At 46.7% G+C, this 20,628-nt stretch overlaps 1 protein-coding gene across 1 annotated transcript in view; it reads left to right on the forward strand.

The window, feature by feature from the left end:
* The window catches only part of GLG1 (golgi glycoprotein 1), a 167,253-nt gene extending 150,101 nt beyond the window's left edge, over positions 1 to 17,152 (forward strand). The window contains exons 17-25 of the mRNA XM_017868617.1: positions 1,997 to 2,134; positions 4,325 to 4,448; positions 5,160 to 5,302; positions 5,554 to 5,655; positions 7,955 to 8,062; positions 10,348 to 10,468; positions 11,571 to 11,677; positions 15,762 to 15,925; positions 16,971 to 17,152. Of these exons, the coding sequence (XP_017724106.1) occupies positions 1,997 to 2,134; positions 4,325 to 4,448; positions 5,160 to 5,302; positions 5,554 to 5,655; positions 7,955 to 8,062; positions 10,348 to 10,468; positions 11,571 to 11,677; positions 15,762 to 15,925; positions 16,971 to 17,046 (1,083 nt within the window). The 3' untranslated portion in view covers positions 17,047 to 17,152. The remainder of the gene's footprint in view (positions 1 to 1,996; positions 2,135 to 4,324; positions 4,449 to 5,159; positions 5,303 to 5,553; positions 5,656 to 7,954; positions 8,063 to 10,347; positions 10,469 to 11,570; positions 11,678 to 15,761; positions 15,926 to 16,970) is intronic.
* Positions 17,153 to 20,628: the final 3,476 nt, after the last annotated feature.

Consider the following 20,628-nt stretch of genomic DNA (forward strand, 5'->3'; position numbering starts at 1 on the left):
AAAAAAAAAAAAAAATTCTCCTTACTACTCAGCTACCTCTTCTAGTTACGGGCATTGCCATGGGGCTTCATCCTTTGAGATAATTACTTCATCATCCTCTTGTATCATACTGTTGCTGGTGCAAAGTCTGATGTCAGTCTAAGTCTCGTTGCTTTGTGGTTAATCTATTTCTGATAGGTTTTAGAGTCTTCTCTTTATCTGTAATGGTCTGTAATTTCAGTGTGATGTGATTAGGTATGGTTTTTGTTTTGTGTGTGTTTCCGGTTGACTCTTTCAGTCTCAAAATCTATGTCTTCCTTCAGTTCTGGGACATTCTCAATCATTGCTCTTTCACATATCGCTTTCCCTTTCCTTCCTTCTGGAACTCCTGTTAGACAATTGGAGCATCTGAGTCCATCTTCCATGTCTCTTTAACTTTTTCTTTGGTACTTTTCATTTCTTTGTACTGCATTTTAGGTAATTCCTCAGTTCTCTTTCCCAGCATATAATTTATTCTTCGGCTCTGTCCATTCTACTCTAGAGAGACCACCAATCAAGTTTTGCTTTTAATTTCCTAGCTTTCTCATTGCTTCTTTTCATAACTACGTGTTCTTGATTCTTATTTATTCTTGCCTTCTGTGTTATTCTGAGGATTTTTAATATATTTTAAAATTCTGTTTTGATTGCTCTATTACCCCTTTCCATCAGTTTTTGACTCCTTAGTTCATTTTATTTATCATCTTTCTTATGATATTAGTGTTCCTCAACTAGTTAGTGATTATTGGCCATGCCTTGAGGATTTCCCAGAAGTCTTACGGCTTCCTACTATAGCCCCAGCTGCTGCACCTTCCCATCTGCTTTCCTTCTTTTCATGATATCTAAAGGTTTAGGGAAGGGAAGATTTCAGGATATACTTAATTCACTGTCTTAAAATTCATCTCATGGGCCGGGCGCGGTGGCTCAAGCCTGTAATCCCAGCACTTTGGGAGGCCGAGACGGGCAGATCACGAGGTCAGGAGATCGAGACCATCCTGGCTAACACGGTGAAACCCCATCTCTACTAAAAAATACGAAAAAACTAGCCGGGCGAGGTGGCGGGTGCCTGTAGTCCCAGCTACTCGGGAGGCTGAGGCAGGAGAATGGCGTAAACCCGGGAGGCGGAGCTTGCAGTGAGCCGAGATCGCGCCACTGCACTCCAGCCTGGGCGACACAGCGAGACTCCGTCTCAAAAAAAAAAAAAAAAATACAGACATTTCAATAGAGGGCCAGATTTGACAAGAACAATAATGCCAGCTGCTCAGGACCCTTCCCTGTAGCCTGTAGTCCCAGCTACTTAGGAGGCTGAGGCAGGAGAATGGCGTAAAAAACCCGGGAGGCGGAGCTTGCAGTGAGCTGAGATCCGGCCACTGCACTCCAGCCTGGGTGGCAGAGCAAGACTCCGTCTCAAAAAAAAAAAATTCATCTCATGACATTTTATGCTTTTGTATTTTGAGTGATAGCTCATCTTTTTTTAATCATAGTTACTTGTTTACATAAGTTTGCCATGTGCAACTGTGATTTTATCAGGCTGAGAATTGGGTCTGATTCATATCTAGCATCCAGTAGTCTTTCTCAGGTGGTAAATAGTGGATTGAATTGAACCTCCTGGTTTGTGCCCACTGTCTAGTTGGAGCTGTTAGCTCCGGGAAAATGCAGAGAGCCTAGTGTGTGCTCCAGAGGGAATCTGGACAAGGAGCAGCTCTGGAAGGCAGAAGAAACCAGAAATCCTGGGTGTGTTTCTTTTCCATTAGACTCCAGCACAGCCTGCTGGTCATCCTGAGTTTTTATCTAGTTGGATTTGCTGTCAGCTGTAAGGTTATAAATCCTTATCTTTGGTGAGGAAATCCTGATTCCTATTGCCTGGGAATGAGAAATGGATAGAGAAATGGGAGGCACACTGGAACTGAATACTTAATTAGAACACATGGATGAGCAGTCCCTGACATCTCTTAACTTGACTGTAACTCTTTTGCCATAGATTATTGAATGTCTGAAAGAAAACAAGAAGCAGCTAAGCACCCGCTGCCACCAGAAAGTATTTAAGCTGCAGGAGACAGAGATGATGGACCCAGAGCTAGACTACACCCTCATGAGGGTCTGCAAGCAGATGATAAAGGTGAGGGGCTGACACCAAAGGTCAGGCACGGGTGAACAGCAAAACAACAAAGCACAAACAATGGCAGCAACTTCCTCAGGCTCAGCTTTCTCAAAGCGTGGTCCCTAGACGAGCAATAGCAGTACCCCCTGGGAGCCTGTGGGTTCCTGGGCCCCCCTCCAGATCTGCTGAATCAGAAACTCTGGGATTAGAGCACGAAGCCCATCTTAACAGCCTCCCCAGGGGATTCTGATGCAGGCTCAAGTTTGGAAACCACAGAACTGGGATAACTGACCTTACTGTGACCTGAAGCACAAGTAAATGGATGTGCAATAAGTAAATGATTGGTTTTGAGGACAGTTCATGGTAGCTATACTGAGAAAGTCACCATCTAGTGTCCTGATCATCCATCTGCCACTTTCAGAAGGTTTTTCTGTTCTACGGGTTGTTTTGCTTCATTCTCTCCTCCAGCAGATGTTCCCTGCAGCAGGGCTGACCTAAGTACCTAGATGTCCGTTCCTTGATCTCGCCACACGTACACTAAACTCAAGGTTGGCTGGGCACGGTGGTTCACACCTGTAATCCCAGCACTTTCAGAGGCCGAGGCAGGAGGATCACCTGAGGTCAGGAGTTCGAGACCAGCCTGGCCAACATGGTGAAACCCCATCTCTACTAAAATACAAAATTAGCCGGGTGTGGTGGCTCATGCCTGTAGTCCCAGCTACTCAGGAGGCTGAGGCAGGAGAATCACTCGAACCCAGGAGGCAGAGGCTATAGTGAGCCAGATCACACCACTGCACTCCAGCCTGAGTGACAGAGCAAGACTCTGTCTCAAAAAAGAAGAAAATGTTTTTTAAAAAAACTTAAAGGTTCTAGCTCCTTTATTTCAGCTTTCCTTTACAATAAAATGCTGCTTTTTACACTATCAAATAAATTCCAGAGAGAATTTTGAAAGTTACAGTGTAAGTCTTTTAATTGGCCTGGTGAAATTGAGTCATATGTAGAAATGGAAATGTCAGGCTCTGATTGAAAGAGCTTTGGAAAATTTTCTAAAAGTCGGTGAGCAATCCATGTCTCCATAACAAGATGTCAGCAGATTGTAATCACACACTTTAGAGAACTAGAAACAGAACTAGGAAGAGAGGCTCGATGCTCAAGTGTCTCAACCAGAGTTTATCAGACACTGTGACACTTGAAGACATGGATTAGCAGAACAGAGATGGAGTTTATTACTAGTCCAAAACTGATCCCTGACTTAAAGGACATCAGTAAGTGTACAGTACAGGACCCTAGCCCTTTACTGCTTGGTAGGATTGTAGCCCTTTAGTTAAGATGAACCAAATGGGTCCTTACCCCACATCCTTGTTCACATTGGTTAGTGGAGAATTCCTAGGTTTTCCCACTGGAGTTGGGTAGATAGCACTTGAGGGCTGCACAGCCACCTGGTACAGTGTTACATTCATGCTTAAACAATAAGTAAGTTCCTGAGATGCCATGTAACTTTACATCACCCACTAGATAGGGAACCAATCCTGTGTAAGAACCAGTGAGGCAGTAGAAAGAAATGTGAGAAATAGTAGAGAATAAGTAAGAAAGGGGAAGTTGGGGTGGGGTGCATATTCAGGCCTAGCTGCTCCTCTGGTACCATGTGATGCCTTCAGGCTGCTGCTTTCATCAGCTTTCGGATAAATGTTAAGGGTGATCACAGACCAAGTGCAGTGCTACTTACAACTAATTGATCACAGTTACTTACAGATTTATTTGTTCTTCTACACTCCCATTGCTTCACTTGATTTAGCCTTAAAAAAAAAAAAAGTGGCCAGGCGCGATGGCTCACTCCTGTAATCCCAGCACTTTGGGAGGCTGAGGTGGGTGGATCACCTGATATCAGGAGTTCAAGACCAGCCTGGCCAACATGGTGAAACCTCGTCTCTACTAAAAAAAAAAAAAATACAAAAATGACCTAAGTGTGGTGATGCATGCATGTCATCCCCGCTGCTCGGGAGGCTGACTCGGGAGGCTGAGGCAGGAGAATCGCTTGAACTCGGGAGGCAGAGGTTATAGTAAGCTGAGATTGTGCCACTGCACTCCAGCCTGGGTAACACTGCAAGACTCTGTCTCCAGAAAAAAAAAAAAAAAAAAAAAGTGGTCACAGATTGGAGTTAATCGCCACATTTGGATAGCTGTTTGTATAAAACTGTTTCTTTGCAGAGGTTCTGTCCAGAAGCAGATTCTAAAACCATGTTACAGTGCTTGAAGCAAAATAAAAACAGTGAACTGATGGATCCCAAGTGCAAACAGATGATAACGAAGCGTCAGATCACCCAGAACACAGGTAAGACCTCGGCTTGGCCCTCCTGGCCCCGTGGAGCATCTGGAGTTCAGTGGCCGCAGAGTGATCCAGTCAAACTCCCAGGGCTTTGTTGCCTGGGGATTTTAAGGGAGGAGTCTATTAGCAGGAGGACTTCCACCTTTGAGGAGCATCCAGAAAAAAGGAGGGAGAGTCAGGGGAGAGAGGAGGCCACAAGAACCAGAAAACTGCCCTTGAAGAACGTTTAGAAGGAATCAGGGCCGGCATTCCTTGGAAAGAAAAATCTAGAAATTCAATAAAACTTCATGAGTGTGCCAGGAGAATGTACGGGTAATCTGGTTTGGAACAGAGACATTTCAGCTCTGGGTTGGAAGACCTCATAACTTAATGGTCACAGTGAGTTGGATATTGTATTTCTTTCTCAAAAATATCTGTTATGGGGAAGGTTGCTGATGTCCCCTTGATTTTTCTGAGGACTCCTTAGAGTATTGTAGTCCCCACAAAACCCTGCAGAGTAGAAAGATTCCTGAGGACCTCCAGAAGTACTCGTTGACTAAGTCATATTGCTGATTAAAAACCGGGTAGTGAGAGCTCAGTAAATGTTTATTGAATAGACAAATCCATGGTTGTAGTCATGATCCTTGATATAATATGCTCCCTTTAGGAAGGTGGATATCTTAAAATGTGTGAATCAGGTGGAATGTTTTGTCACACGCTCACTGCTTTCTGCTGTAGATTACCGCTTAAACCCCATGCTAAGAAAAGCCTGTAAAGCTGACATTCCTAAATTCTGTCATGGTATCCTGACTAAGGCCAAGGATGATTCAGAATTAGAAGGACAAGTCATCTCTTGCCTCAAGCTGAGATATGCTGACCAGGTAAACGGGCCTGGGCTCTCCACAAAGGTGTATTTATGGAGCCTCTGGGAATTTTCTCTTTTGAAATCCCTAGCTTGCTCCTGTTTTCCCAAGACCGTTTTCATATCTTCCCGAACCTGCGGGGCTAAGGGGCCAGATCAAAAGCAGGCGTTTTGTTTTTTCTTGTTCTTTTTTTTGTTTTGTTTTTTTTCATGTCCTGCAAAAGCTTCGTTTTCTGATCAGCCCATGTATCCTCCCTTTGTCACATGCAGCGCCTGTCTTCAGACTGCGAAGACCAGATCCGAATCATTATCCAGGAGTCGGCCCTGGACTACCGCCTGGATCCTCAGCTCCAGCTGCACTGCTCAGACGAGGTGGGATTTGCGTGCAAAACTGGTTACGCGCAGAGCTGCTCAGAGAAGTTTCCATTGGAGAAAAGTTGTTTACTTTCTCTCCCTTCAGCTGTGAATGATCTGGTGAATCGAAGGTCATCTTCTAGGCTCTCCGTGTTCTGCGTTCCTGTTCTCTATAACACTGAATTCACCTTGGCGTCAGTCTGACACTCTAAAGCGTTGTTCCATATTTCTCTGTTGAACAAGGGTGTTCTTTCATTATAGCTCTCTGTGTAAATTTGTTCTTCCCTTCTCCTTATTCTGTATGGTAAACCCAAGACTTGCCAGAAAGATAAAAGTACTTCCAGCTGGGCACGGTGGCTCACTCCTGTAATCCCAGCACTTTGGGAGGCCAAGGAGGGTGGATCCCCTGAGGTCAGGAGTTCACGACCAGCCTGGCTAACATGGCAAAACCCTGTCTCTACTGAAAACACAAAAAATTAGCCAGGTGCGGTGGCGCACACCTGTAATCCCAGCTACTCAGGAGGCTGAGGCAGGAGAATCGCTTGAACCCGGGAGACGGAGGTTGCAGTGAGTTGAGATCGTGCCACTGCACCCCAGCCTGGGCGACAGAGCAAGACTCTTGTCTCAAAAAAAAAAAAAAAGGGCCAGGCGCGGTGGCTCACACCTGTAATCCCAACACTTCAGGAGGCTGAGGCAGGCGGATCATGAGGTCAGGAGATTGAAACCATCGTGGCTAACATGGTGAAACCCTGTCTCTACTAAAAAAAAAAAAAAAAAAAGCCGGGTGTGGTGGCACACGCCTGTAGTCCCAGCTACCCGGGAGGCTGAGGCAGGAGAATGGCATGAACCCAGGAGGAGGAGCTTGCAGTGAGCCAAGATCGCACCCCTGCACTCCAGCCTGGGTGATAGAGTGAGATTCTGTCTCAAAAAAAGAAAAAAAAGTAGTTCTATAATGGCTTTAAGAAAGTGCCCATCTTTGGAAATTATTGGACTTCTTAGCTAGAAAAGGCCTTGTAGAGAACCCTGTTCAACATATTTCAGGAGCTCATAGCAAAAGCCATTACAAAAAAGCTCACTCATAAAACTGTCCAAAGAAAGTTAATGTTTTTGTCTTTGCTGTGGGCTATGTTTCTCAACTTCTGTGTATGTGTGTATGTACAGGTGCGCACATGTGCACACTTTCAAGTTTTGAGTCTGGTTTGACCCGGAACCTATGTGAATATCAAACATTTGCTTTTCGTATTTTATTTGGTTATATATAACCTTGCTCCTGTGGAATCAAGTAGCAGCCTTCTTTTTGACAAGTCCTGAGATCTGACTCAAGTCTCAGTGTTGACAGTGTAAAGATACATTTATTGATTTTCTACTCTGTGTGCCAGTCCTTGTGAAGAATGAAGCCTGGCATCCAATACAGGAGGAGGGGCATGAAACCCACCAGGAAGCTGTTTGAGATGAGCCCTGGCACAGGTGTGGGAGGATCATCAAACTGACATGTTTAGAGACCAAGGGTTTTGGTGATAGCAGTGCTACTGCCCCTGGCTTGTAAAACAGCAGTAGGCCAGTGAAGAGGGGGCACAGATCCTGCGGTGTCCCGAGCTGATTGGAATCACTAGACTCATCTGCTTTTGAAACTGTCAGTAAGGGCCGGGTGTGGTGGCTCACACCTGTAATCCCAGCACTTTGGGAGGCCAAGGCAGGAGGATCACCTGAGGTCAGGAGTTTGAGACCAGCCTGGCCAACATGGCGAAACCCCATCTCTACTAAAAATATAAAAATCAGGCCAGGTGCGATGGCTCATGCTCTGTAATCCCAGCCTTTTGGGAAGCCAAGGCGGGGCGATCACCTGAAGTCAAGAGTTTGAGACTAGCCTGACCAACATGGAGAAACTCTGTCTCCACTAAAAGTACAAAATTAGCTGGGCGTGGTAGCGCATACCTGTAATTCCAGCCACTCAGGAAGCAGAGGCAGGAGATTTGCTTGAACACAAGAGGCGGAAGTTGTGAGCCGGGATTGTACCATTGTACTTCGGCCTGGGCAACAAGAGCAAGACTCCGTCTCAAAAAAAAAAAAAGAAAAGAAAAATCAACCAAGAATGATGGCAGGTGCCTATAGTCCCAGCTACTCAGGAGGCCAAGGCAGGAGAATCACTTGAACCTGGGAGGCAGAGGTTGCAGTGAGCCAAGATTGTACCACTGTACTCCAGCCTGGGCGGCAGAGCTTGACTCTGTCTCAAAAAACAAACAAAAAAAAGAAACTATCGGTTCATTTCTGTGCTCAGTGGGGTGGCTTTGTTTTTTTTTTTTTGTCTCCTGAACAGATCTCCAGTCTATGTGCTGAAGAAGCAGCAGCCCAAGAGCAGACAGGTCAGGTGGAAGAGTGCCTCAAAGTCAACCTGCTCAAGATCAAAACAGAACTGTGTAAAAAGGTAAACACCGTCACCTTGTTTTCCTCACTTCATTTTCTTTTTTTTTTTTTCCTCTTCCTTTTAATGCTGTAGTCTGCCTGCCTTGGTAATAAAACCAAAAATCTAAACCTTCTGCCCAGCACTCTTTTCTTGCTGTTCCTTCTTACCAAACTTTCATTTGGTCTTGACCGCTTATCTACAATGTGAATATTCTTTTCATGTGTACTGATTACATGAATATGTCTCATCCCCATGACTAGATCGTTGTTTAAAGACACTGTGAGTGTGACACCAAACCTAAATGCCAGTAGCAATATATCAATCAGTAAATGTTCCACATTCATAGAAATCAGTGAAACTAAAACTAGTTCATTTCAGAAATGTTATATAAAAACATTTGTCAGCCAGGCGTGGTGGCTCATGCCTGTGATCCCAGCACTTTGGGAGGCCAAGGCAGCTGGATTACGAGGTCAAGAGATCAAGACCATCCTGACCAACATGGTGAAATCCCATCTTTACTAAAAATACAAAAATTAGCTGGGCATGGTGGCGCACTCCTGTAGTCCCAGCTACTCAGGAGGCTGAGGCAGCAGAATCACTTGAACCCAGGAGGCAGAGGTTACAGTGAGCTGAGATCACACCACTTCACTCCAGCCTGGTGACAGAGTGAGACTCCATCTCAGAAAAAGATTTTTTTTTGTCAAAATATGATCACTAAACATACATTATCTTGCAAAATTGAAAATGAAATAATATACTTGATCTTTTTTTAAAAAGTAACTTTTTTCTTTTTTTTGAGACAGAGTCTCGCTCTGTTGCCCAGGCTGGAGTGTAGTGGTGCCATCTCGGCTCACTACAAGCTCCACCTCCCGGGTTCTTGCCATTCTCCTGCCTCAGCCTCCCAAGTAGTTGGGACTAGAGGTGCCCACCACCCCGTCTAATTTTTTTGTATTTTTAGTAGAGGCGGGGTTTCACTATGTTAGCCAGGATGGTCTCGATCTCCTAACCTCGTGATCCACCTGCCTTGGCCTACCAAAGTGCTGGTGGGATTACAGGCATGAGCCACCACGCCTGGCCAAAATTAACCTTTTAAAAAAGAGTTTCATTGCTGTCATTATGGAATCATTGAGAATATTGTGTGTGAATTTTCATCTGTTAAAATGTTCCTGATTCCACATTTCTGAGGAATGGTGGGAGTGGTCAAAAGCTAGATCCGTATATTTTCCTTTGCCTCGTTTATCATCACATGATCCCATGTAACTTTGGGGCGGATTTTAGAATATTGTTTGGCCTTTGGTTTTTGGTTTTGATTTCTCTCACTATTGTTTTATATGAACTAGAGTCTTGTCTGGAGCATACTAACTTTTATTTATGGAAACATTTCTGGCCTATCTTTACCTCCCAACGTTCCATTATGTATAAATGGAGAATCTGCAGAGTTGATTTCAGTTCCATCGTGTTGATATTTCTCTCATTCAGGACATCTATAAACACAAATAAGAATTGCTCTTGTAGTAGATGTTATGCCCTGTCCATTCTGTTTTTTTTTTTTCTGAGGACAACGGTAAAGTAGAACATTTTTAAACAAATATGCCTTTATCTAACTGGAATTTTTTTGTTTTGTTTTGTTTTGTTTGAGATAGGGTCTCACTCTGTCTCCCAGGATGGAGTGCAGTGGTACAGTCATAGCTCACTGAACCTCAAACTGGGCTCAAGTGATCCTGCCACCTCAACCTCCCAGGTGGCTAGGACTGCAGGGCACACGATTATGCCCAGCTAATTTTTTTTTTTTTTTAATTTTCTATAGAGATGGGTGTCTTGCTGTATTACCCACACAGGTCTCAAACTCCTACCTTGGCCTCCCAGAGTACTGGGATTATAGGCATGAGCCACCATCCCAGTCCTGATTGAGAATTTTAATATAGCATATTACTCTGATTTTAAGATTTCATGTTTTTATATTTCTTAAAGTAACACAGTAATTGTACCACACCAATAAAAATATTAACATTTAGGTACTTTAAAACGATATGACATGACATATGGGAATGCCAAAACCCAAATCTGATCTTACAGTCACTTACAGTCCCCTGCTTTTTTTAAACACACAGTTTTGTATCTCTGAAAGGTAGTTACTCATCTGCGTTCTGTACATCATCACCACCTTGCAACCTGTCCCAAAGTGGTCTCTGTTGTTAGCCCTCAACTTTCCCCCCTTGTTTATTTGTATATGAAGTATTTACAGACAACAGATCTGATGCATTTCCCCTTCAAAAGCTTTGTCCGCAATGACCCTCCCTTTCCAGGAAGTTTTAAACATGCTGAAGGAAAGCAAAGCAGACATCTTTGTTGATCCGGTGCTTCATACTGCTTGTGCTCTGGACATTAAACACCACTGTGCAGCCATCACCCCTGGCCGCGGGCGTCGTAAGTCTGTGTTCACTCTGATCCTGTCTGAACTCTCTTGGGAAGAGCAAAGATTCCCTATTAGACATCAGTTGCAGCTACTGTGGTCTGTAGTTGTAGCCCAGTCATAGGCAACATTCCCTGGGGACTTGGGTGATGCCAAAACTAGGCCTTTATGGCATCATGAATTTAGGAATAAGCCTGCAAGTCTGAACTGACCTCGTCATGACCAGAGCTAAAGATGTGATGAACAGGGAGAGTTGAGGTATTTGTTAGGGAAGCAGAAGTTAAAGTCATCATCATGGTCTTTTTCCTGGTGCCCAAACTAGAAGACAGCTTCATACACTTCCAGGTGGCCACAGTGAACTCAGTAGACAGGTTCTGTGTGAGGAGGGAACCAAGGCAGGTGTGAAAGTTCTTTCTGAGCCACGTATGCCCAATAAAATGAATAGAAGTTATTTGTTTTTATTTTTATTTATTTTTTTGAGACAGAGTCTCACTCTGTCGCCCAGGCTGGAGGGTGGTGGCATGATCTCTGCTCACTGCAACCTCCACCTCCTGGGTACAAGTTATTTTCCCACCTTAACCTCCTGAGTAGCTGAGACTACAGGCACCCACCACTATGCCTGGCTCATTTTTGTATTTTTTTAGTAGAGACAAGGTTTTGCCATATTAGCCAGGCTGGTCTCAAACTCCTGACTTCAAATGATCCACCCACCTTGGCCTCCCAAAGTGCTGGGATTACAGGCGTGAGCCACTATGCCCAGCCTGTTTTCGTTTTAATTTTTTGAAACAAGGTCTTACTATATTGTAGTCTCAAACTCCTGGGCTCAAGGAATCCTCCTGCCTCAGCTTCCTGAGTATCTGGGATTATAGGTGTTTGCCACCACACCTGGCTCTAAAAATAAGGAGGTTTTAAGAGAGGCTTTGGACGCCAACCCTGGAGGTTATATATCGTTTCTCTCCATTGTTGGATCCTGGGTCAAGTTTCCTAGTATGTATTTAACTTTATTGAGCCTACAGATCTGAATTCTCTGGTGGTTGTGTACCCTTTTCCCCATCTCTACAGAAATGTCTCTATTCTGTACAGTTTCAGGTTCTTCTTATTCGTTTCCTCCCACAGAAATGTCCTGTCTCATGGAAGCACTGGAGGATAAGCGGGTGAGGTTACAACCCGAGTGTAAAAAGCGCCTCAATGATCGGATTGAAATGTGGAGTTATGCAGCAAAGGTAATGACCAACAGAATCTCCTTTTTTAAAAAAATTTTAAAATATGGAACACTTCATCAATTTGCATGTCATCCTTGAGCAAAGGCCATGCTGCTCTCCTCGCTGTGGTTGTCCAGTCTCTCCTAGATATTGCACTGGTCTTGTCCTTATTGTGAGGCTAGCAATAAGTGTGTTTGAAAACGTGGTCAGTGTACTTTTAAAATTCCTTGGCTGTGCATGAGCCTAGAGCCATCTCCCTGTACATCGGACTGTCTGCATGGCTTTGCCAGGGTCACTCCTTTCTCAGTTCGCCCACTGTTCACTTCTGAAAAGTGAGTCACCCAAAGAGAAAAGAGATGTCATGCCCATGGCAAAAGAAAGAAATCTAGCCTCGCCTATCTTGAAGCTTGTTTTTATCATTTTACAGTCTTCAGGAGAAAAATACATGTGTGAGGCCAATACTCATCTGGTCTGGAACATAAGAAGGGGATGAAGAGGGACCGTAGGACACTCATGAATGTGTATGATACCCAGGGAGACTTGGGCTAGGGGAAATTTTTCCTACAGAAGTTCAGCCTCAGTGAGAAGAATAACAGTTCTTCTCGTGTATACATTGCTTTGTAGTTTACATAACACTTTGGTGGATATATTGCCTCATATGAACCTTGAAACCCTGTGAGGTGAGTAGAATGACTATTACCTCACTTTACGTTGAAGGAAATTGACTTCAGAGGTCATGACTTGCCCAGAGTCCCTCTGGTTTTTAGATCCATCCTTTTGTATCAACTCATATTGGGATAGACATTTGTAGTGGCCTAAGATCAAGAGAGTAATCCCAGGACCACCCCTCCTTCCTGACCAATTTTATCACCCATGTACTTCCAAGTCAAGGATAACAAGGGAAGGGGAACAATCAGAGAAAGTCTTCATCGCTCGACAGCAGGAAAGTACAGGGGAGGGCCCATCTGTCACAGTAGTCAACACTCTCCTCACCCTTCTTCCAAGGGAAGAAAGTTGCCTTTGAAGCCAGTGGCTCAGGGAAGCGGCAGCAGGAGATGCTACATTACTTCATTCTCCCTCATTGTATCCACTCCTTTGAGCTGTGTATTACTGCTTCAGGGTGACTCAGAGTAATTCACGGCTTATTTTATGTTGGCAACTATTGGAGCTCAAATCTCATTCATCTCACGCCTCCCTACTCTGTTCTGTGTACATGATATGAGCATAGAAATAGCCCAGATGCCTCTGAGCCACACCATCTCAGCAGCCGGGCTAGGATGCAAAAGAATGGGCCCATGTGCACCTGGGGACCCTTTTGGTCCGATTCTGCCATAGCAGGCTACCACTGAGGTCCGTTAGGGAAAGCATTGGAAAACTGAGGATGAAAACTAGCTGACATTAAATTATAAATGTCCACAAGTGGAGGACGGTTAAATATATTCTGTCAATATAAGTCTTGTTTACGGTGCAGTGATGTGAACATGGCTCACTGCAGCCTCCAACTCCTGGGCTCAAGTGATCGTCCTTGAATAGCTGGGACCACAGGTGCATGCCACCACACCCAGCTAATTTTATAATTTTTTTGTGGAGACAAGGTCTTGGCTATGTTGTCCAGACTGGTCTCGGCTTGCACATTGTTTTTGTTGTGGGAAATGCTTATAATATAATGGTGAATGAAAAAAGTCAAAATACAGGCTGGGTCAGTGGCTCACACCTATAATCCCAGCACCTTGGGAGACTGAGGCAGGAGGATCACTTGAGCCCAGGAGTTCGAGACCAGCTTGGGCAACATAGGGAGTCCCCATCTCTCCAAAAAAACCAAACTTTTTTTTTTTTTTTTGAGATGGATTCTCACCCTATTGCCCAGGCTGGAGTCCACTAGTGCAGTCTCGGCTCATTGCAACCTCCGCCTCCCAGGTTCAAGTGACTCTCCTGCCTCAGCCTCCCCAGTAGCTGGGATTGCAGGCGAGCACCACCATGCCCAGCTAATTTTTGTGTTTTTAGTAGAGACAGGGTTTCACCATGTTGGCCAGGCTGGTCTCAAACTCCTGACTTCGTGGTCCACCATCTCGGCCTCCGAAAGTGCTGGGATTATAGGCGTGAGCCACCACACCTGGCTGAGAAAAATTTTTTAATTAGCCAGTCATGGTGGTGCACTTGTAGTCTCAGCTACTCAGGAGGCTGAGGTAGGAGGATCCCTTGAGCCCAGGAGTTTGAGTCTGTAGTGAGCTGTGATCACACCACTGTGCGCCCACCCGGGCAACAGAGCGAGACCCCAACTCAGTGAAAAAAAAAGCCAAAATATAGAATTTACGGCCGGGCGCGGTGGCTCAAGCCTGTAATCCCAGCACTTTGGGAGGCCGAGACGGGCGGATCACGAGGTCAGGAGATCGAGACCATCCTGGCTAATACGGTGAAACCCCGTCTCTACTAAAACTACAAAAAACTAGCCGGGCGACGAGGCGGGCGCCTGTAGTCCCAGCTACTCTGGAGGCTGAGGCCGGAGAATGGCATAAACCCAGGAGGCGGGGCTTGCAGTGAGCTGAGATCCGGCCCCTGCACTCCAGCCTGGGCGGCAGAGCCAGACTCCCGTCTCAAAACAATAAAATAAAAAAAAAAAAAAAGAAATTTACAAATAATAAGAATTTACAAGAACCAGGCACAGTGGCTCACGCCAGCACTTTGAGAGGCCGAGGCGGGCAGATCACAAGGTCCAGGGAGTTCAAGACCAGCCTGCCAACATAGTGAAACCCCCTGTCTCTACGTAAAAATACCAAAAAAATTAGCTTGTGTCATGGTGATGCGCCTGTAGTCCAGCCTACTCGTGTGGTGTTGAAGGGGGAGAATCGTTAAACCCGGGAGTGGAGGTTGTGGTGAGCTGACATTGTGCCACTGCACAATGCCTGGGTAACGAATGGCCCGTCTCAAAAAAAAAAAAAAAATTGAATTTACAAAATATAGAATGTAACAAAACGTCTCAGCTTTTCTCTTTTTAAAGAAAAGGAGCGGCCGGGCCGCGTGGCTCAAGCCTGTAATCCCAGCACTTTGGGAGGCCGAGACGTGGCGGATCACGAGGTCAGGAGATCGAGACCCCATCCTGGCTAACACGGTGAAACCCCGTCTCTCACTAAAATACAAAAACGGCCGGGCCCGAGGTGGCGGGCGCCTGTAGTCCCCAGCTACTGCGGAGGGCTGAGGCAGGAGAATGGTGTAAACCCGGAGCGGATGCTTTGCAGTGAGCTGGAGATCCGGCCACTGCACTCCAGTCCAGGCCGACAGAGCGAGACTCCACCTCAAAAAAAAAAAAAAAAAAAGAAGGAGCAAATGCAGTTAAAGAGCATAAATCAAAAGATAGAAGAACTCGTGGCCTTGTAGAAGTCATTTAACAGGCCGGGCGCGGTGGCTCATGCCTGTAATCCCAGCACTTTGGGAGGCTGAGGCCGGGCGGATCACGAGGTCAGGAGTTCGAGACCATCCTCGCTAACACGGTGAAACCCCGTCTCTACTAAAACTACAAAAAAAGTTAGCTAGGCGTGGTAGTGGGCACCTGTAGTCCCAGCTACTCCGGAGGCTGAGGCGGGAGAATGGCATGAACCCGGGAGGCGCAGCTTGCAGTGAGCCGAGATGGCGCCACTGCACTCCGGCCTGGGCGACAGAGCAAGACTCCCATCTCCAAAAAAAAAAAGAAAAAAGAAAAAGAAGTCATTTAACCATGCTCACCCCCGGGCACTGACTCTCCATCCAGGGTATGGGAGTGGTGAAATCTGCCTGCTAGGCTTGGTGTGAGGACTAAATGAGCGAGGGCAGGGGGAGCCTGGCACATCTTCTGTGTTGTGATGTTAGTGGTGATCACTGTGATGGAATCGTGGGTGACTGCACCACTTTTTCTCTTTCTGTAATTCTAATTTTGTGCAGTAGACGTGTGTATAGTTTTATGATCAGGAAAAAGAGTTGTAGCTCTGTGTTCATTTTTCTTATCTCCTGCCCTCCCTCTCCAAAAGAGAAGACATAAATTAAACTAGGAACTGAGAGGGATAAGTTAGACCTAGCACTGCCACCAGCCCAGTGCTGTCTCAGAGAATCATGTTGCCCTGTGTCATTCTAGGTGGCCCCAGCAGATGGCTTCTCTGATCTTGCCATGCAAGTAATGACATCTCCGTCTAAGAACTACATTCTCTCTGTGATCAGTGGGAGCATCTGTATATTGTTCCTGATTGGTCTGATGTGTGGACGGATCACCAAGCGAGTGACACGAGAGCTCAAGGACAGGTAGAGCCACCTTGACCACCAAAGGAACTACCTATCCAGTGCCCAGTTTGTACAGCCCTCTTGTATAGCATCCCCACTCACCTCACTCTTCTCAGAGGTGACACCAACCCCGTGTTAGAGCATCAGCAGGTGTCCACTGCGTTGTCCCGTCCAGCCTCCACTCATGTCCATGGTGTCCTCCTCCTCCTCACCGTTCGTGCAGCAGCAGCAGCTGGCCGCTGGGGTTACTGCCTTTGTTGGCAAACTTGGGTTTACCTGCCTGTAGACAAGTTTCTCTCATACCAACAGAACTTCCGGTACTTCCAGAACCAACTCACCTGACCTGCAACTCAAAGGCTTTTTTTAAGAAAACCACCAAAAAAAAAAAATTTTTTTAAAGAAAAAAATGTATATAGTAACGCATCTCCTCCAGGCTTGATTTGGGCAATGAGGTTATTTCTTTCCTATGACTGTGTAAAACAAAGACAGGACTTGGAGGGGAAGCGCACCACCCAGTGTGCCATGACTGAGGTGTCTCGTTCATCTCTCAGAAGCACCTTGGGGCCTCTCCAGGGCCATGGTCTTCACCGAGGAGTGGGTGGGCAGCCGTTCCCCAGGCTGTGTGGGGTCCTGCTTTCTTCTGCTGAGACAGTGACGCTTTGCAGTTTCTACCCTAATCAGCCATTGCTGGTCACAGCCCCACGGCCATGGGTATTTCTGTGGTCTCCTCACTTCGTTGAAGCAAAGCATGAGCCTCCCTAGACCTAGGGCAGCTGGGGAGGGGAAGGGACCGGAAGTTTGTGAAGTTGAACAATCCATCCATCTGCACTGAGAGGCTGGATCCCAAGTCCCAGGGCAGCAGGATCCCAGGAACCTTCCTCCTCCAGGGCAGCACAGGACTCAGCCGTGTCTGGACCGGCCCTGCTGAGGCTGCAGTTACTCCGGAAGCTCTGCGCTTCATCGGGAGGCGGGACTGTGGTGGGAGGGGTCCTTGAAGATGGGTGTGGGGAGCAGCGGGGCAGGAAGTGGGAGCCAGGGGTTTGACTCACTTTGCTTTACTTTTCAGGCTACAATACAGGTCAGAGACAATGGCTTATAAAGGTTTAGTGTGGTCTCAGGATGTGACAGGCAGTCCAGCCTGACCTTTCTGCACACTCCAGACAAACTTCCCAGACAAGCTCCTTTGTGCCTCCACGTTGAGAGGATGTGGAAAGTTATCACATTAAAAGATGGAGGATTTGCTCTGTTTTTTTTCTTTTTGTCCATTTGCTGCGTGTACCCACTCTGGTAGGCATTGGCTAAATGTTGTATTTTGGTGACTCATCAACCTTTGCAGAATATGGGCTTTATAGAAGCAATATTCTTGGCCATCCCGCCTCATTCCTCCAGTGTGGAGATGCCAAGTCTGGGGTGTGAAAGGGAGGGGTCTGGACATCATGGTTCAGCCTGGCTCTCCTTTAGTTTAGTTTGGGGTATGAGATCACAGTGGCTGCACAAGAGAGCAGTGTGTACAGTAGGAGATATATTTATATAATATATATTTTATTAACCTGTTAGATGTCCACAAAGTATTATAAATCACGTGCCTAAAACTGTCCACGTAGACCAAGGCCTGCCCTCGGCGCCCCCCACTCCTGCCTCTGCTCTGCACGGGCCACGCACGCTGCAGGACCAGAGAGCGACACTCGTCTTCCCTGAAGGGTGTTCAGTACAAGGCGTGTCAGTTTGTGGATCAGTTGATCCAAGTTACTCCTTGTCTAATCTGACTGACATATATTTGAATACTGTGGTTTTCTTTCTTTTTTTCTATTTTGCTGCCCTTCCTGGAGGCAGTGGGTTCCAGAAGCCAACTGATTGTCCCCCTGCCAAGTCACCAAGGGAAGCTGCTAAGCTGCTTAGTCCCTTCGGTCCTGCTCGTAGGGTCTTCCTGATTGTCCACAGCTGTCTGGGATGCTTCAGTCTCCTAAAACTGGAAACTCAGGGTGCGAGCAGCACACACTGCCTCCCGCCACTGCCAGCCAGACTGAGTGGCCCGAGAGTCTCTGCAGGTCCCCTGAGGACTGGGGACCACTGAGGCTTAATATCAAGAACCAGGAATGTCATGTACATGCAGGTGCCTACGGACGTGTCTGGTGTGGTTTGCAGGTAGGATGGATGTTCAGTATTTGACTGGGTGGGGTATCCTTCCTCTCTGCAGTTGCCTTCCCAGTATGCAGAAACACCCTTAAAGTTCTAATTGTCTTGATATTTCTGTTCTTTCTGAATTGAGAGAAAATCCCATTTGTTGTCTGCAGATTTGGAAGTTTGATGAGGAATTTTGTTCTTGAAACATCTGTCATCTTTTTTTTTTTTGAGATGGAGTATTGCTCTGTTGCCCAGGCTGCAGTGCAGTGGTGCGATCTCAGGTCACTGCAGTCTCCAACTCCTGGGTTCAAGCAATTCTCTGCCTCAGCCTCCTGAGTAGCTGGTTTTCCAGGCACCCGCCACCATGCCTGGCTAATTTTTGTATTTTTAGTAGAGACAGGGTTTCACCATCTTGGCCAGGCTGGTCTTGAACTCCTGACCTCAGGTGATCTGCCTGCCTCGGCCTCCCAAAGTGCTGGGATTGCAGGTGTGAGCCACCATGCCCAGCCGAAACATTTGTCATCAGTATAAATGGTCAAAATAGAAAAGATAGCTCTGCCAGTATCTTCAGTTGCTTATTACAAGAATTTCTTTCATCATCCTACTTGGAGCATTTTCCTATGACTGGCTCTTGAGAGCCCCAGGCAGGACCCTGAGCAAGTTTTTCTAAGTTCTACGGCCAGCAAAGTCGGCACTGGCCGTACTCATTAAGTCCCTCATTTGACAAAACAAAGCAGGGCCTGGGGCACCCCTGGTTCCAGGCCTTATAGGTCCATCAGCTGGCTGAGAAATGGTCAAGAAGAGTAACAGTGACCCTTCTGTGGATGCGAGCGGATGATGGACTCTGGCCTGTGTCTATTCTGATGTGTAGCCCACCAACAGTAATAGAAGTAGAGAGTAGGGGGTTTTGCCAAGGCTAAGGCTTCAGGTACTTGCTAACAGTTACAGCAACTGGGTCACTGTCATCTGGACTTACCAGTTCATGCCAGTGTCTCTGTGACTCTTACGCATAGTGTGCCCCACAGCCCTCTAGAGGCACCTGGAGCCCAGGCTGCCAGGCTGGAGGCTCTGGGGTACTGAAGGTGAGCTGTCTGGGCAAACTATTAAGAACAAGACAAACTATTCCCAGTGGAGCTTCTCCCACAGACGGGAGCTCTGTGAGGCCTTCACCTGGGTACATGCTGGACTTCTGCTGCTGTTGCTGCTGTCCCTAGACAAGCCTGTTAGCAAGAAGTGCCAGCAGGGGAGCCATGCACTCCATAGGCTTGGGATCACCCCCAGGAAAGCGATCTTCCCCGGGCTACCACCCCCAGCCCCAGTTCTGAGCCAGTGCATCCTTGGAAGCTAGGTGAATTCTAGGGTGGCCGGTGAGCTAGTATTGAGTGAGCAGGTATTGACTTGAACACACTGCAGGCCTTTGGCTGTCTCATGCTGTCCTTACTCTTCTTGGGAACAGTGAGTCAGTCAGCTGGCTGGGGTGGGGATGCATCCTGGTGAAGAGACAGCTTTCACTGAAGATGCTGCAGAAAGTTACTGTCAAATTTCATTTGTTTCTGTTACCTGAGATCAACTAACAGAAGAATCCAGTGGTGAGGGTGTCTACGTTCATGTTTTATGTTTTATCAAGGCAGATTGGAAAGGGAATTATGTGGCTGACTTCCCTTGGCCTTCCCAAGAGAAGATTCTCTTCTTATGTCAGTGTGGCTTCTGGAAGTGTCTCCTATCCTCCCAACCTCCAGGCCTGTGGTGCGACTTCTGCCCCGAAGTTCCTACTACAGTGAGTCATCTGGGGAGAGGAGGTTGCTTCACTGAAAAGAGGCCTTCCCTTCCCATTTCCTCCCCTGCCACAGAACATACTACAAGTCAGAACTTAGTCTAAGGAGAAGGAAGCTGGACCAGGAACCTTGGAAGTCAACCAGCCCGGCCTGGCACAGTCAGCCTAAATTTTGGCCATAATGGCTTTTGTTTTGTTTTGTTTTGAGACGGAGTCTCGCTCTGTCGCCAGGCTGGAGTGCTGTGGCCGGATCTCAACTCACTGAATCCTCCTACTCCCTGGTTCAAGCAATTCTCCTGCCTCAGCCTCCCCAGTAGCTGGGATTACAGGCATGCACCACCACGCCCAGCTAATTTTTGTATTTTTAGTAGAGACGGAGTTTCACCATGTTGGCCAGGATGGTCGTGATCTCCTGACCTCGTGATCTGCTCACCTCGGCCTCCCAGAGTGCTGGGATTACAGGCGTGAGCCACCGCGCCCAGCCTGGCTTTTTTTTTTTTTTTTTTTTTTGAGACAGTTTCACTCTTACTGCCCAGGCTGAAGTGCAGTGGCGCAATCTCAGCTCACTGCAACTTCTGCCTCCTAGGTTCAAGTGATTCTCCTGCCTCAGCCTCCCCAGTAGCTGGGATTACAGGCATGCACCACCACGCCCAGCTAATTTTTGTATTTTTAGTAGAGACGGAGTTTCACCATGTTGGCCAGGATGGTCGTGATCTCCTGACCTCGTGATCTGCTCACCTCGGCCTCCCAGAGTGCTGGGATTACAGGCGTGAGCCACCGCGCCCAGCCTGGCTTTTTTTTTTTTTTTTTTTTTTTTTTTTTTGAA

The sequence above is a fragment of the Rhinopithecus bieti genome, unplaced genomic scaffold (assembly GCF_001698545.2).
Source record: "Rhinopithecus bieti isolate Rb0 unplaced genomic scaffold, ASM169854v2 scaffold_2574, whole genome shotgun sequence".
NCBI classification, from domain to species: Eukaryota; Metazoa; Chordata; class Mammalia; order Primates; family Cercopithecidae; genus Rhinopithecus; species Rhinopithecus bieti.